The sequence below is a fragment of the Zalophus californianus genome, chromosome 8, assembly GCF_009762305.2.
Source record: "Zalophus californianus isolate mZalCal1 chromosome 8, mZalCal1.pri.v2, whole genome shotgun sequence".
In the NCBI taxonomy this organism is placed as follows: Eukaryota; Metazoa; Chordata; class Mammalia; order Carnivora; family Otariidae; genus Zalophus; species Zalophus californianus.
In genome coordinates this window covers 128,011,493-128,029,271 of record NC_045602.1, presented here as the reverse complement: position 1 = coordinate 128,029,271, position 17,779 = coordinate 128,011,493, and the positions used below count along the sequence as shown (strand labels likewise).

The 17,779-nt window shown below is 43.5% G+C and overlaps 1 protein-coding gene across 1 annotated transcript in view; it reads right to left on the bottom strand.

Moving 5' to 3' along the window:
- ARFGEF2 (ADP ribosylation factor guanine nucleotide exchange factor 2) overlaps positions 1–17,779 on the bottom strand; it is an 88,198-nt gene that overhangs the window by 31,130 nt on the left and 39,289 nt on the right. The window contains exons 13-23 of the mRNA XM_027621198.2: positions 16,299–16,407; positions 15,453–15,636; positions 13,369–13,480; positions 12,648–12,853; positions 10,142–10,226; positions 9,868–10,039; positions 8,888–9,039; positions 7,459–7,587; positions 6,169–6,327; positions 3,436–3,583; positions 2,329–2,428 (exon numbers count right to left, since the gene is read on the bottom strand). Coding sequence (XP_027476999.1) covers positions 2,329–2,428; positions 3,436–3,583; positions 6,169–6,327; positions 7,459–7,587; positions 8,888–9,039; positions 9,868–10,039; positions 10,142–10,226; positions 12,648–12,853; positions 13,369–13,480; positions 15,453–15,636; positions 16,299–16,407 — 1,556 coding nt within the window. The remainder of the gene's footprint in view (positions 1–2,328; positions 2,429–3,435; positions 3,584–6,168; positions 6,328–7,458; positions 7,588–8,887; positions 9,040–9,867; positions 10,040–10,141; positions 10,227–12,647; positions 12,854–13,368; positions 13,481–15,452; positions 15,637–16,298; positions 16,408–17,779) is intronic.

Here is a 17,779-nt window from a genome sequence, read left to right as displayed (position 1 = left end):
AGAAGCTATTCCATTATCGAATTTCATAGCATTTTCATCAGCCTGTACTTACTATCAGTCACTCCCCATTTCCTCCCCTACCAACCCCTACAGCCACTAATCATTCTGTCTTTATAGATTTGCTGATTCTGGGCATTGCTGTATTGTCCATTTCTCCCTTTCAGTTTTATTTGTTCTGCCATGTGACTTTGGGGCTTTGTTGTTAGATGCACATATGTTTGTATGTTTTCTTGACAGATTAAACCTTTTATATTATAAAATGTTCTTTGTCTCTACTAATGATTTTTCAACCTCTTGTCTTATATTAGTGCAGCCACCCCAGTTCTCTTTTGGCTACTTTTTGATATGCTATGTCTTTTTTATTCTTTTACTTTTAACCTGTTTTTTGAATCTAAAGTGAGTCTCTCTGGGGGCACCTGGCTGGCTCAGTTGGTAGAGCATGTGACTCTTGATCTCAGTTATGAGTTCAAGCCCCACACTGGGCATTATAGCTTACTTTAAAAAAAATAATAAATAAGGGGCGCCTGGGTGGCTCAGTTGGTTAAGCATCTGCCTTCGGCTCAGGTCATGATGCCAGGGTGCTGGGATCGAGCCCCACATCGGGCTCCCTGCTCTGCGGGAAGCCTGCTTCTCCCTCTCCCACTTACCCTGCTTGTGTTCCTTCTCTCGCTCTCTTTCTGTCAAATAAATAAATATTTTTTAAAAATTATAATAAATAAAAATAAAGTGAGTCCCTTTGGAAAGCAGATGGTTGGACCGTGTTTATTTTAGTCCCTTCCACCAATCTCTTCCTTTGGATTAAAGTGTTTTATCTATTTACATTTAATTATAATTTAATTGTTGATGGGTAGAATTTAGATCTGCTCTTTTCCTCTTTTTATAAATATCTGTTGTGTCATTTTTGTTCCCCATTCCTTCATTATCACTGCCTTCTTATATGTTAAGAAATTTTCTAGTGTATCATTCTACTTTCCTTGTTTCTTTTACTGTATTTTTTCAGTGTTTTTCTTACTGATTGACTTGGGGATCATGATTAATGACATCTTAACTTTAACATTTGACTTTGAATTAATGTCCACTTAATTTGAGTAGTATGAAACATCTTGGCTCCTATATTGCTCCATTCTCTGCCCTCTCCTTTGTGCTGTTGCTATGTAAGTTATATGTTTACACATACCTGCCCATCAACACAGACTGATGACGATTACTTTTGCCATCCTCAAATGAGACAGATAAAATGAATTATAAACAGAAAATATGTATTTCCCCAGGCATCTTCACCAGTGCTCTTTACTTCTTCAGCTACTTTTGAGTTATTATCTTTCCTTTGATTTCAACCTGAGATCATGACCTGAGCTGAAATCAAGAGTTGGACACTTAACTGACTGAGCGGCCCAGGCTCTTCCTGAATTGTACATTTTAAAAGAATAAGTCTTACGGTATGTGAATTATATCTCAATTTTAAAAAATGTAATAGCACACAAAATGATGCCGGGCAAGACTGCTACTGTCCATGATCTGGCTAATGCAGAGAAACAGAAAAGCAAGAATTGTGGTTAATGGAAGAATAAACATTTTGTACTTTTAGCCTAAACCTAACTGAAAAATGTGAGGAAAACCCATCAAAAGTATGTTACAGACAGTATCTCTGTTGGAGAGAAGCAGGGAAGCAACAGGAACAAGGTAATCAAAATACACTAATAAAGATTTTAAAATACTAAGAGGATTGTTCTGAGAACAATACAAATTATGCCCCAAATTCTATACCGCTACCATCTCAACACTGTATTTAATACTGTGGAATCCGTCATTAACCACATGAACAGCAGTGTACATGATTATTCAACGATACTTTTCAGGAGTTTGTTCATTTTGGAAAATTCATATTTTAAATACTGCTATCTGATGAATGTCTTCGAATAAGAATACCTAGATTTCTCGTGGATGTTTAGTTTCAAGTAAACAGGTATCATGGAAAGGTTCTAAGGAAAATGAAATGCCAACTATCAATGTGGCCACCTCTCACTCGTAGATAGGCTTTACATCTTAAACCCTTCTTGGAATTTTTTTAATTAGAAATTTCCGTTAAGGAAACAAGGTAATCTAAAACATCAGCATAAGCAAAAACGCTTGTTTTTAAAAAGGTCATGAATACAAATGAACATGAAGGTTATTAGTAGCTGTGGATCATGTGTGCTACTTCCTAGTTTGAATGATCTAGAACTCACAACACTTACAAGAGTCAAACAGATTAAGAATCCACTAACTACACAGAGGATGTGCCACGCTACTGGATAGTCCAGCTTCACTGGAGAACAAAATCATTACCTGTCTACAGCTACAACCACACTCTGTGAGCTGGTCTCACCAACCGATTCCTGGAAGCTGGCCATCTGTCTTTTATCCACTCCACCACTCACCAAATTACCTGAAACACAATGTGCAAAATCAACATTGCTTCAAAAACAGTCAAGTGTTTAAAACAAAGTATTCTGTGGCATCAATATGCAGAGACAAGAGACATAAGAGAATGGTTTGCAGGCAAAACAAAACAAAAACACCCTCAACTGATGACAGAATAAAATTAAATGTAGGTTTTGGCATTTGGCATTTAAAATATGTTCTTATTCTTAGAATACAAGCTCCCTTGCTTGTACCAACCAACTCCCTTTCTTCAGCCTTTCACATTTTTATAGTATTGAATGCCTACATTTAGGACAACAAATACAAAATTAAGCAGTACTAACTTAGAGCTCCTGGAAGACGGGACAGCTTATACCTGCTCAGTGTTTGGTGTGCTTTCCAGGACTTCACTCCAGCCATCCCTGCATGCGCCCTAAGAAGCAGGTGCTATTACAGCTTCCCCCTTTCATACGGTCTGTGCTTTTAACCGTGACCGTGTCCTATTCCCATCAGTGTATGTGGGACCTGGGAGCCTGCCCTAGATGAATTAAAATGTGTAAACCGAGTGCTTAGAATGTGGTCCGGCACTTTTGTTTGCCTTATTTCCTATTAGATCACCGACGGGAGCCTCTCACTTCAATGAGAAATCATTCTACTTTCGGGAGAATGAACATGGAAGAGACGTTGAATCTACTTTTCAAAAATCTAGAGATACACATACCCATTCCTCTAATACTAGGTACTAAAGCTGTAGCCTTTCTAAAGCAAATGGCTTCTCCCCCCCAATACACTTCTAGGCATAGAAAGAAAAGTAATGCACCCTGCTGATTTTGATAAAATAGGCATTTACTCAACAGTTTAATCACACTTAAGAGAGCCAAAGCAGCACTTCCACTTCCATTAATAAACACACTGTCAACTGGCACACAAGGAAGAGCTGGTTTACGTGACCGTCCTGCTGAGACAAGAAGCGTTTCATTCCGGTTAACTTGTGACTCCATGATGGCCAGCCGTGGGGCCTGGTTATCTTACCAAGGCCAAGGCCCATGAACTCTTCTCCCGCCAACGTGTGGCCCTTCAGGCTCCCTTCTCTTTCACGCCCAGATCCAGACAGGTAGCGGGTTTTCACACCGGTTCCTATCAGCTGAGCGAGCTCCAGCTGGCTGATGCATTTCAAGATCTAATTAATGAAAAGAAGGCGTGAAGAAATGAGTTCCCGTTTCTGGCCTGAAAAGGTCACTGCAATCTTAGTCATTCGAGAGCTCTTTGAAACACACAGCTTTTCTTCAGGTGAGAATGAAATCCCAGGGTCTTAGGATGATTTTCCTAGTCCTGCCGAGGCAACCCACTGACTGCAGGCCTGGAAGATAGACCCATTTTTTTTTTTTTTTTAACTGTTAAAAAGTAAGAGAGAAAATGACTAAAAGAACATCTGGTACAATGGAGTTATGCGATGTAGATGTTTAATTATGCAAATGTGATAAGTGCTCGAGAAAGAGAGAAAAGCTGTTTGACTGGAGCAGGGAATCCCACCCACTGTGCTACCCGGTAAGTGTGCCATCTGGTCTGACTTAGCCCCCCTCACCTCCTTTCTATTCTACCTCTCAAACACAAAATGCTAGCCTCCCTGCTGCTCCATTAACTTGACATGCCTTTATACTTGTTCTTTATGCCTAGAACATGTTCCTTATGCTCTTCCCCATGCTTCACTCCCAGCTTAGATTCCCAGCTCAGACACGTGTCCCTCAGAGACCTCTCTTGACTGCCCTGAGACTGCATGCACACCGTCTCTACCACCATCCCCTGGTCACACTTTTTTCCCCTTTGGCCCTCACCATTTTTTGGCATTATGCCATATATTTGCTTGTTCTCTGCCTTAAGTACCAACAGGGCATCAACACTGTCTTGTTCACTGCTGAATCCCCAGCACTTAAAATAGCTGGTGATTATTGTTTGGTTAACTGGATGAACAGAGAACATGCCCTGGAATGGGTGTGCAGTTGGAAAAAAAGACTGTAGCTTCCGGCCCCATGGGGTGGTTCTGAAGTGGAGAAGATATACCTGCACACAAGCCTTTTCTCGACTGGAGCTTATCTGAAGAAACAGAAATGGGTCTCGACTTCTACTGGAGGAAAAACTGGTCGCTAGAAACATATTGAGGGACAGCATGGCGATCTCCAGGTAAACCTTTCCTAAGGGATTTTCATGGGAACTTCTGACCAAAGCTGAGTTTTGCCTTTCGCGTTGACGTTACGATCCAATCTCAGAGTATGGGAGTCCACTATACCACTGAGCACTGCTTGGTATTGTTACTTATAAACTTCCTGTTGACTGCGAAAGGTATTTAATTCTACCGGAAAGAGCCATGCCCTGATTGCTCCACATACAATGATACCACTAAATTATTACCAGTAAACTATTATTAACTCCCTCCCTTTTCCAGAAGCTGAGGATGGCCAGCATCTCAAGTATGTCAACAACTTGCGGCTGGGACTTCTTGGTTCCAGCTTGGTTTCTCAAGATTTCTGACCATCAAATAGGTGTAATTCATTTTAACATTTCTAGGTGCTGCTATATACTTGGCAACCAGCAGGAACCCCATCGACATCATGCCTCCCAGATTAAAAAAAGTTCTATGAGAGAAAGCAGCTATTTATTGATTCACTATGTATTGTGACTCCTCAGAAAATAGGAAATTACTTCTTAAAAACAAAACAAAGAAAGACAACAACAAAATGGCTCCTGGCTGGCTCAGTTGGTGGGAGCACGTGACTCTTGATCTTGGGGTCCTGAGTTTGAGCCCCACCCTGGGCACAGAGATAACTTAAAGAATAAAAACAAAAACCAAAACCCAACCAACCAGCCCTCCCTACCCCTACCCCGTACAACTTCATCTTTTCTAACATGGAAAACTCCAGGGTTGCGGTGGAGAAAGGAAAGGCTGGGTGAAAGGGGACAAAGGTACCTGCCATGATGAGTGGGAAGAGGTGGGCTAACACCTACTGAGCTCTCACTACCTGCCAAAGGCAGTTCTGAGCCCTGCAAATGACCTCCGTTCACCTCATGGCAACCCCACGAAGGTGTGGCCCAGGGACTAAGGGACCTGCATGCCACACAGCAGGCAGAGCTGTACACCCACACCGGACCCCAGCAGTCCAGCTCCGGGCCTTCCCCCTTAGGAATTGACCCCGTGGGGGAGGAGGCAGCCATGTCCCCTCTAGGTGCCCACGGTCCCCGTCACTCTGCTCACTCACCTCTTATTCTTTCAGTTTTCTCCCTAAAGCAAGAAGCAATATGTGCAGGCACCAGAGAAATCAGGTAATGTAATTTAAGGGAAAAAGGCAGAAAATAAATCGCCTGCATAATTCTATTACTCAGGATGTTAACGATTTTATCCTTTTCAGATACGATTAGGAGAGAGATCAGGCCCCCCAGCTTTTTCTAAATCTACACAGGGACGTTATGAGCTCCCAGGAGGAGCCCAAGGGCTTGGGGCAGTGCGCTCCCATGCAAATAGGAGCTGCTGGGGAGGGGGTCGCCCCGTTGACATGGAACATCTTAACGCACCCACCACAGCCCCAGAAGCTTAACTTTCAGAGACGTGAGGATCTGTGGATAAAGGAAAACCCAGAGTTAAAGCAAGGCTTGACCCTAGTTCCAGAACTGGAATTGACCAAAGACAGAAGACGGACACTGAATCAGAAGAATGCTGGGAGTCCACCTAACTAAGAAAAGGCATTTGCCAGGCTTTCAAAGGAAACACACCTCGTGCCAGGAGTTCCCAAGGTAGTTGCCATCGGTGTGTGCCACTGTTATAAGCGTCTTTATGGTGTCGATGTTTTTCTGCTTCATTTCGGTGATGCTGGAGCTGGCTGTCAGCAGGGAGAAGCGAGCAAGAGCCTGAACATAGGCATCTCGCTCCAGCTGCAATGGAAGTCCAAGCAAGAGAGCATGCTGAGATTCCACCCTTAGCGTGCCCGTTGGCACATCCACAGGCCTGTGTGTGCACTGGGCTCCTGATACCTTTTGTACAAACACCACCTAACAGGCTTCACACACATCAACACTCCACTTATTCCGTGCTGACGTCCTCCTGCTACCGAACATCCCTGCGCGCCACGTGGCTGAGGGCTCTCTCCTTCACAGCTGACCTCAGTAGGAGAGGAATCTGTTGAATGCTAAGATTGCCACATACACTCTGGTTTCTGCAACAATCTTGCAAGGTAGGCCTATTTTCTCTTTTTTTAAAGATTTTATTTATTCATTTGAGACACAGAGATAGAGAGAGAGAGAGAGAGAGAGAGAGCGCGAGCATGAGCAGGGAGAGAGGCAGAGGGAGAGGGAGGTAGGCCTATTTTCTCAACTCTACCGAGGAGACCAAGGATGTCTTAGAGAGGAGTTAGCTGGGCCAATGTCACGTGGCTAGAGAAAGGATCTGCAACCCAGACTGTCTGGTGTCAAAGCCTGTGGTCTTGGTACAGAAGAAAATATCTAACTGTAAAATACATGGGAATAGAAGATTTGAGTTTTTCAAAATAAATGGGCGCAAATTCTTACTTAGGAAGTGATGCATGGGACTGACAGCCTCCTAATTTCCTAAGAGTTTGAGAATTGTATTTTGTGTAGTTGCTTTAATTTTTCAAGATGCAAAGATATACAGACATACTCATTTTGCAGTAAACTATCTGTTTCCCCCAGAGAAGACTTGGAAATGAAGGACATTATGATAAAAACTGATCTTAAAAGGAAAAGTAATATCTTAGCACTAGGGCAGGCTAATTAGGCAGACGGATAGGAAGTCTGTTTTGTCAAACCCAATCAAGTAGCTTAGACCCCACCTACTCACTAAAGAAGGTTACAATCCAAATCTCCAATTTTCTCCCTAATGAGGCTGTTGTCAGCACAAATCTGTGGGCTTCCTCTCAGCAGGCATGAATAGGTAGTTTGCTGAGCCTTTTTTGGCTAACTGGAAATGTCTGATAGTTTCTAAGTTTTGCCAAATCTGAAAGAACACAGCCCACCACCATCTCTGGAGCCCTGCTAACTTCCACCCACCTGCATTCCAAAGATGCAGGCAATCCGGATTGCACATCGGATGCCCTCCAAACACAGGGAGGCCACCTCTGTATCATCACAGTTCTGCAGTCCGATGCTGTAGGCTGCCAACAGCGGTGTCCACACCAGCTGAAAGGAAGCGAGGTTTCCATCATGTCTAGAGTTTCAGCATGGAAGAAGCACTTAAGAGGCCACGCTGTTAGTTATGAGCACAGCCAGGATGCCAAGTTCACTGCTATTTTGATTTCAATCTACTCCATTCACAATATTAAATGGTTCCTCCTCAACTGTGGTCAAAGGTGTCACTATAGATACGCTCCGTACCAAACGCACAGCTCGAAAGGAAGGAAGGAAGATAAACAGTGGCTAGCGTGCCATCACCACATCTACCTGCGCTGGTAGCAGACATCACTCATCAACTGGAGAGCCTACTCCCTGCTGAGTCTATTCAGGGCACGAGAATCCTTCTCTGCACAGTGCAGGCAGGCAGGGCCAGTCAGAGGCTGGCACATAAAATAAAACCTACACGCAACTCATACTCTGTAAACTTAATTTCTTGAAAGTTCCTAATTCAAATTATTTAGACGTGGGCGCCTGGGTGGCTCAGTTGGTTAAGTGACTGCCTTGGGCTCAGGTGATGCTCTTGGAGTCCTGGGATCGAGTCCCGCATCGGGCTCCCTGCTCAGCAGGGAGCCTGCTTCTCCCTCTGACCCTACCCCCTCTTGTGCTCTCTCTCTCACTCTCTCTCTCAAATAAATAAAACAAATAAAAAAAATTATTTAGACTTTACTTTTCCTCCAATTTTCCTGTGAATTCCCTGGAAATAAAGGTTCACAAAAATATAGAAGTTCTCAACTAACAGGATATTGACAGCTACTATAAAAACATCTTAGAGAAAAATTATGTGCATGTCTACAAGGCATGTACCTTTTCTAGACACTTTAAAAACAGACAGACTTCAGGATACTGTCTTTTATTTCCAACTAATTTCATCTGGTAAACTAACCCTGAGGCCACGGAGGTGAGAGGTCAAAATATAACGATCTCTTTTGCCTGAATAATTCTTAATTCTTTCAGTCCCCCAGCAGCCCCACCAGCAACCCTGTGTTCGTCCCCATTTTACAGACGATGAACACAGAGAGAAGCTGAGTAAACTGACCAACGTCACAGAGCTACAAAGTGGCAAAGGCAGGATTCAAACTAGCCATTCTGACTGTGGAGCCCACGCTTGTGGTTGGCACTGGCACATCCCCTGCATCATCAAAGGGCTTCTGGGAAGGATTCACTTGAGTAACTGTTCAGACAAATGCACCTAGACCTGACCTTTCCTCTCCTCCACCTCTTCACCATTACAGAGGCACTGGTTAGCTTCTAGCTGGTCACCTGCAGAATCAGGCCAAGCCAGCTTCTGGCTTCTCAGGATACTCACTTTGAACATCGGCCGGACATGGTCCAAGTGAGTGGCGCTGGTGAACGGGGCCTTGGCATGGCTCACAGCCTCCATCAGAGCTTTGGCTGTTCTAGCCATTTGCTCCATCTCCAGGTTGTACAGCAGCCGTCTCTGTTTTTCACTAGCTACACCTACAAAGAAATCAGAGTCCAATATAAGCCGTGGACACCCACCGAGCGCTGGCTGTGGGCTAGGCACGGTTTTAAAAGATTTATGACGATTAAGTCACAAATCCTCCTGAGCACCTCTGTGAATGCGTTCCAAATATTACCATTTTACTGAAGGGGGAAATGAGGCACAGACAGGCTCAGCACCTTGCCCAGGGACACACAGCCAATAAGTAGCGGAGGTGGGACTTGACCCTGGCCAGTGTGGCTCTGCAGCCTGGGCGCTCAATCTCTACGCTCTGCTGAAGCCGAGAGTGTCACGGGCCTTCCCTCACAGAATTCTCACCAAGGTTGGCACCATCACCAGTGGCACTGAAGCAGTTTTAAGGAACACTTTGTGGGATAATTTAACTCTCAGATTACTCATTTTAAATTCCTTCTTGTAGCTAATCACAAATCTAGCAAGAAGATGGTTACGAGAGAATCAACATAATCACACTAACTGATTTAAACACATTTACTGGGGCGCCTGGGTGGCTCAGTCATTAAGCGTCATTAAGTGTCATTAAGCGTCTGCCTTGGGCTCAGGTCATGGTCCCAGGGTCCTGGGATCGAGCCCCGCGTCGGACTCCCTGGTCCGCAGGGAACCTGCTTCGCCCTCTCCCACTCCCCCTGCTGTGTTCCCTCTCTCGCTGTGTCTCTGTCAAAAATAAATAAAATCTTTAAAAAAATAAACACATTTACTATGCAGATATCTAGACACACAAATTAAAATTATCAGGGAACTTAATCATGCAATCTGATACACTTGAAAATTAGGATTAACAGAAATAATCTGTCATTAGACCTTACTCTGCTTAGTAGATTTGGTTGCGATCGTATGCTCTTTTGTTTCTTTCATGGCAATTTTTTTGCCTTCTATTTCTTCATAGATGCTTGAGAGATATTCTTCCGGGAGATCTTTACTATCGTTGATACCCCGATTCATTTTAATGTATTGTTCTTTTGTCATTTTATTTTTTACCTGAAATTTAAAAAAATCAAAAGCCATTTAGAAAACATCCAATGGCCCAAATAAAACTCCTTATTTAGCTACTATAATATATAAATCATTAAAATATTTTACCTGAGGGCTGTGCAAGTCTGTGGTTAGCATGATAATTGAGTATGCTAGGACATATGCAGTATCAGCACTAGCAAACAGGGTTTGCCTGGAAGAGAAGGTTCCAGATATAAGAACATGCACAGAGAAGAGGCTAATGGAGATACGCTGCACTGAAAGCAGGCCAACTGTTCCACATGATGATGCCAAACTAGTCAAGAGTGTTCATGTTTTTATCACCATCAAATAATAACTAATGACCTTGAGTGTAGAAAAAGCTAATTAAGAAATTGTGTCACGTTTTAGGTTTCTCTGAATAAAGCAGTTTTAACTCAAGTTTTAAAGAAGATTCTCAAGGTGCAGCCAAAACCCTGGACTAGGGTGTGGCAAGTGAGGCACCCAGAGCACAAAATGCACAGAGACCCTCATCTGACCATGAGAGTGAGGCCCCCTTACAGTCTGCACCCTTGTGCTTCACCACCTACCTCACCCTGCTCCTGTTACTGAGAGCATCTACTTTGTGCTGGGCACTGGGGAGAAAGAGGAACAAAACTATTGTTCAGAGGCGCCCTGCTGGCTCAGTCAGTAGAGCGTGTGACTCTTCATCTTGTGCTTGTAGGTTCAAGCCCCATGCTGGGAGCATATTACTTAAAAAAAAAATCTTAAAAAAAAAAAAAGAGAGAAAACTGCTGTTCAATTATTATTTACAGCTTACATTACTCACTGTAATACTGAACAGCAGAAATTTGAAGAAAAATATTTATATTGTTCTACATAATATGGTTAAGTCTGACTTCTTTTGCCTTAGCCAAGAAAAGACAAAAATGTGTGGATACAGTCTCAAAGTATGTGAGGCTGAAGCTACAAAAACTGGTCTGTCCAAATCACCCCCAAAAGGAAAGGGAGAAACTCTGAAGAACATAACAAAAGGTCTGCATCCTTTTTTTTAAAGATTTTATTTATTTGTTTGTTTGACAGAGAGAGACACAGCGAGAGAGAGAACACAAGCAGGGGGAGTGGGAGAGGGAGAAGCAGGCTTCCTGCCAAGTGGGGAGCCCGATGTGGGGCTCGATCCCAGGACCCTGGGATCAGGGCCTGAGCTGAAGGCAGACACTTAACGACTGAGCCACCCAGGCACCCCAAAAGGTCTGCATTCTACCATGAAACAATCTAACGTGTTTAGCCATTAAGAGAAACAGACCAAGGTCCCCAGGTCCACACAGGAGATACCTTCAAAGTAAGTAACATCTCCTCTGCCTTCACAGCAAATTCTATGTTCACTGGGTTAAAATGACCAGATGCTGCCTCTGTTGACCATGCATCTAATGGGAATAGCTTGTTGTGCGCTTGGAGGATTAGAACCAATTAATATGAAAACCAAATTGACCTGAGAGGTAAACTGTTATTAAACTGTCTCTACTGAACAATTTCGACATCATGTTCACAGTATATTCAGACATTCTTCACTTCACGCCAGGGGAAAGAGTGTGAGCTTTTGAGTTAGACAATCCATATTCAATCCTGCTCTGCTACTTATCAGCTGATTAACTCTGGACAGGTTGCTCACTCTCCCAGAGCCTTGTTTCCTCTCTAAAAAATGGAGACACTACTCCCAGGCTTACCATTAATTAAATGAAAAGTATGTAAAACCCATGACATGGCTGACATGTAGGAGATGTGTTTTTGGGGTTTTGTTTTGTCTTTAAAAGATTTATTTTAGAGAGACAGAGAGCGAGATAGTATGTGCGTGTGTACATATGGGGGAGGAGGGCCAGAGGGAGAGTCTTTTTCTTTTTTTTTTTTTTTTTAAGGTTTTATTTATTTGAAAGAGAGACAGAACACAAGCAAGGGGAGAGGTAGAGGGAGAGGGAGAAGCAGACTTCCCGCAGAGCTGGGAGCCCGACACGGGGCTCAATCTCACGACCCTGAGATCAAAACCTGAGCTGAAACCAAGAGTCAGACACTCAACCTACTGTGCCATCCAGGTGCCTCAGGAGATGTTTAATAAAGGTTAGCTCTCCTTTTAATTTCCACTTCCTACAAAAACATGAACTACCCACCAAAAGAGGACCCAAGATGAAATCATACATTTAGGCAGGTTTTATTAGTTATGTAGCCATTTTTGTAACCTGCTCATCAGTATGTAACCAAAAAAAACCAAAAATCCTTGAGATCTACCCCATATGTTAGATCAGGGAACTGTTCTTAATTAGGAAAGAGGTGCCTAAGCTTCTTCTCAACTCATAAAATTACTCTTATCAAGATAGTGTGGGCTCTACTTGTGTAAATGCGGGCAAATTACTTAGCCTCTCTGGTCCTCACTCTCCTTGTCTGCAGAAAGGGGACATAAACAGAAACTGTGAGGTCTTACCTGAGATAATCCCTCAGCAGTGTCCGGCACATCGTAACAGAAACGTTAGTTGTTTGGTGCAGATTTAGGAAGATTAAACTCAACTCCCAACCAAACTAAGATCAGTGCTCTGAGGCAGGCAAAAAGATGACATGGAAGGGACTTCAACACAGCGCTTACCCCTGGTTGCACTCTATGTATCTCGCAGCAAATTTCTCCATTAATCGATCAATCTTCTGGGCTTCCCCAGGTAGACGGAAACCTTCTAGAAATGTCCGTAGGGCTGAGACAAATTCCTTTTCGCAGAAGTCAAGTTGGTCCACGTAGGCATACATCACTTCCTTGTTGAACCTTGTGCTGTCTCCCAGAAAATCACCTACTTGGGTCTGAAACATACACACCCACTCACATCTAGAAACTGTCATATGTGAACCCACAGTAAAACACACATCAGACAGGGTGGGGAGGCAGAACGCCCTGCTCTCAACACCCAGAACAGGCTGGCCTGCTACAAAAGCTGGGCAACTCCAAGCCTGCCCACCCACCCACCCATTCCAGGCTCAGTCTATCCTGTCTCAGGCAGAACAGGAGGAGGCACAAGAAACTTAAAGATGAAAGAATGATGGGACACACTCAGGAGGGAGGTGAGCTGCAGACAGGCAGCCAGAAGTTTTTAGCAGTCAAAGGACACTTCTAGTTCTGGCACTGTTCCACCAAGTACACAACCACCTCTTGGGAGCTTTTTGCAACACCGGCCAAAGGAGTAAGTAGGACTGCTATAAACAAGGGAGTGGATAATAGCCACTGCACTGAGGGTCAGCCACTCTCTAGGTTAAGGCTAGGCGGGGTCTCAGAATCACCTGATAAAACCTACACGCAAGTGTCCAACCCCCAATCTTACAGAATCAAGGCGCTCCTCCTGGTGCAGGAATTGGGCAATGTCTTCAACTGATGTTCCCAGCATGCCCTGCTCCTGAAGAAACTGGATGCCTCTCTTGGGTTTCTTGTTGAAACTGTTTCAAGAAGAGAGAGGGCATGGGTTACTTATTTCAAAATCTGGAGGATAGAAAAAGCTGGCATTTGAGGCATGAACAAGCCATCGCCTATCAGCTCAGGAAGGTCCTGTGTGTCCTGGTGGCTTCTCTGAATTTCACCTTTAATTTCTGACCTAGCTATAGCAGGGTCCGATGGCTGTCACCCAACATCTGTTCTCCTCTTCTCCAACACTAACAGAGCCCTAGATGTTTAGCCAGGCACACAACCACCTGGAATAAAAATTATATTTTCCTGCCTCCCTCAAAGTATGACCACGTGATAAAGTTCTGGCCTGTGATGTATGAGCAGAAATGGTGTGGGTACTTCTAGGAAGGATCCTTAAACAAAGCTGGCTTGGCTGGGAGGTATATTCTTTATGCAGTTTCCCCTTTATTCCCTAGTATATGTGTGATGGCTGGTGCTCTGGCAGTCACCTTAAACCATGAGGCAACACTGAAGGTGGAAACTGTGTTAAGGATGGTGAAGCAGAGGAGCACCTGGGTGGCTCAGTTGGTTAAGCATCTGACTCTTGATTTCGGTTCAGGTCACAATCTCAGGGTTGTGAGATCGAGACACATGTCAGGCTCTGTGCTGGGTGTGGAGCCTGCTTAAAATTCTCTCTCTTCCTCTGCACCACCACCCCCCCGCCGCTAAAAAAAAAAAAAAAAAGGATGGTAAAGGAGAAAGACTAATAGAGCCTGGAACTTTGATGTCCATGAGAGCCAATATAACAGCCCCAGACTGTCCATGTTGGGATTTCCTTTCACAGTGCTTAAGTACTGTTTGTATTTCCTGTTAAAGGTAGGCATACTTCACTACTGATAAATTCAATGTGCTATTTACCAGGCCCCGCACTGGAGAATGCCCTGTGCTGGGGCTGCGCAGGAAGGACATGGATCAGGTGCGAGCAGGAGCAGCCTGCAGACAGGAGGCTACAGAAGGCCTCCTTGAGGAGGAGAGGTTTCGCCAAGCCTGAGGGAGGAAAAAGACCCAGGAGTATTCCAAGCAGAGGGCACAATGGTGAGAAGAGCTCGAGGTGTTCAAGGGAATGAAGCACACGGTGTGACTCAGGTACTGGCAGATGAGGTCAGTGGGGATGGGGGGTTGGAGGCGGGACCAGGCTGTGATGAGGAGAGGGAAACGTGGAACGATTTAGGTGGGGGACTGATAAGACCTGATTTAAGTTTTTAAAAGATTAGCTGCTATGGGGAGAATAGACTGGGGGCGACACAGGGCTGGGGAGAGTGGAAACGAGATCAACACTTCAATTCATAAGTATTATATAACATCAGCTTTTAAAACAAACCAAATTTACTAAGTTAACTAATCATTCAAAAGTTGGACAGAATATGAGACTGAGTTTACGTAATTTTACGTGTGAGAGACTGGAAAGAAACACCTTAAGATTTACCAATGCTTGTAATAATGACGATGCACTTATGAGGGAATGTCATTTTTCAAAGATACACGGCTGAGGTATTATGATGGGTGCAAATTACTTTCAAAGGGTTCAGAAAAAAATACACCTAGATAATGCTAATATGGCAAGCATTAATTCTTCTGTATGTTGGAACTCTTCATAAGATATAGTTGAAAAAAAGTTACCAATGCTGATTTCCTTTAGATAATAATTTTATGATTAAACATTCTTGCTTCATACTTTTATTTTCTAAATTGGTTTAATTTTTTGCATTAGGTAAAATAAAAATAAAAAGACCAGGCATCAACTACACAAAGCTATTAAATTTCAATCTCAATCTGCCTCTCCCTCTCCCTCTCCCACTCTCTCACTCACTCACTCTGACTGGCTCTGTTAGGCTTGGCTGTGACATCAGCACTGGCCTTTGTAACAGGCATTCCCCTAGGGGAGTCAGTCCCAGGTTCCTGGAGAAGATGTGGCTTTGTCAGAGGCCCCAAGAGATTCGGCTGGAGTAGCTGAGCCATACTCACAGCTCAATGCCATGTTCGATAATCTCCTTTTGTTGCTTGATGACCTCAAACTGTTCTGGATCATCCTGGACAGCCATCTGGGTCCCCGAAGACACCGTGGACTCCATGGACGTCACACTGCTCCGTCTCGCCATGTCAAGGCCTTTCCCATCCCCTAGTTCCTGATCTGTGGGCCTCTCCTGACCTACGATGACATAAAGCAAAGGAAACCAAATCAACAGATGGGATACAGACACACCTGAGCTCAGGTCTGACTCTGTGGTTCCCTTTTCCAGACCTGTAACAATAAAGTTTATACTGTAAGAGTCATAAGCATGAAATCTTGATATCACTCAGATACTTTACTTAAAAATTTACTTTTTTGTGGAACTTGATGAGCTAATTCTAAAATTCACGTGAAAGAAGAGAAGTGCCAAAACCGTGAAGACACTTGGAAGAACAATGAATAGGAAGACCTGCCCTAACAGGTATCAAACTCACTAAAGAATTCAAGGCATCTGAAAAGTGTGGTAATGGGGCAAGAACAGACAAATCCATAGAATGGAATAGAAAATTCAGAAGCAGACCTCCACAGGGAAATCTGGTATATCATAAAGGTGGTGCTTCAAGGTGGTGAGGGAAGGAGAGACGACTAAAAAAATCAGAGTAACTGTCTCTCCATTTGGAAAAATGATGTTAAAGCACAACTCATACTATTCCCCCCAAATTCCAGATGGATTAAAAAGCAGAAGCTTTAAGGCAATCAGCAAACTAAAGTGTTTTGCTAACTCTAAGACAGTGACACAAAGACGACTTTCCCAACAGTCACGTTGTGAATGGAGGTGGTGCTGTGGCAAGCCCTCTCACCGAGGCTGGTCTGATGGTTGGGATTCACATACAGGTCTTTGCTCCATTCCACCATACACTTGAGAATGGACACGAGGCACTCCAAACCTTTCTTCCTCAGACTGAGCTCCTAAAGGACAGAAGGGACATGGCACAGAGACTTAACAGATAAACTGAGAGCAGACATCTACAGAACTCTTATGGAATTCTGTGAGAATACGAGATAATCACTGACCTTCGGTGCTATTAAGCACAGAACCCAAGGAAAAGTTAACAGGTGACATAAGTATTAAGGGCTCACTGCAAAAACCCTGAAAATCTCTAAAGCTGTTCATTACAAACACCCTAGCAGAAAAACAGGAGATGTGTGCTTTCCTAAAAGGAACAGTGTTAGCTGGATTTTTTTTTTTTTTTTTTTTTTGAGTAAACTCTATGCCTAACATGGAGCTTGAACTCATGACCCCAAGATCAAGAGCTGCATGTTCTACCTACTGAGCCACCCAGGTGCCCCAAGTGTTATCTGGATTTTTAAAAGGAAGTTAATCATTGCTTGTATAATTCGAAAAACACTTAAGACACTTTCCTTTTTAATAAACCAACAGGGTTGTGGCGCCTGGGTGGCTCCGTTGGTTAAGTGTCTGATGCTTGGTTTCAGCTCAGGTCATGATCTCAGGGTCATGAGCTCAAGCCCCACATCAGGCTTGGCACTCAGTACAGAGTCTGCTTGGGATTCTCTCTTCCTCCCTCCCTCCCCTCACGCACATGCACACGTGCATTCTCTCTCTCAAATAAATACATAAAATCTTAGGAAAAAAATTGCTTAAAATAAATAAAAATTAAAAATCAACAGGGTCTTAACCAGTGACCCCCACTCCCTAAAAAAAAGAGAAAAGAATTTTACATGATGCAACAAATGAGTGATTCTGGACACATTCTTACTCTTTAAACACAAATGCATTTCATCTTAAGGCTTGCTCTACAAATAAATAAAAATACTAATTTTTTAAAAAGTAGCATTTCTTAAAAAATTGAATGTGAATCGCAGATAACCTAAAGAAATGCAAATATTTTCTACTCAAAACAGCACCTAAGGTGGCACAGATCTCTCTGTGAATCTAATGACATCTACAGACCTTCTAGGGAAAATGCCCATACACCAAAATTCTACACATAATTCCAGGCAGCGCACAAACCTTCTGACCAGCTGCTTCAGAGACCTTACCTTAAGATCCTCTGTGTGGGCACTCTAATGAGGCAATTGGATAAGAGACAATTTCCTTTGCCTTACTGGAGCCTAGGATCCTGTTTTCATATAAGCTTTGGAAAGGTGACTGTAAGTGAACTGACTTCCGACAGATCTTGGCTCAAATGTCACCATCTCAGAGAGACTACCTTTGTGACCCCATTAAAAATGAAAGCACCGTTTCTAGCACCCCTTTATCCCTGCTTTATTCTTCTCTGCAGCTTGCTTCTCCATTGTCTGCTTGTAAATGTTGTGACCA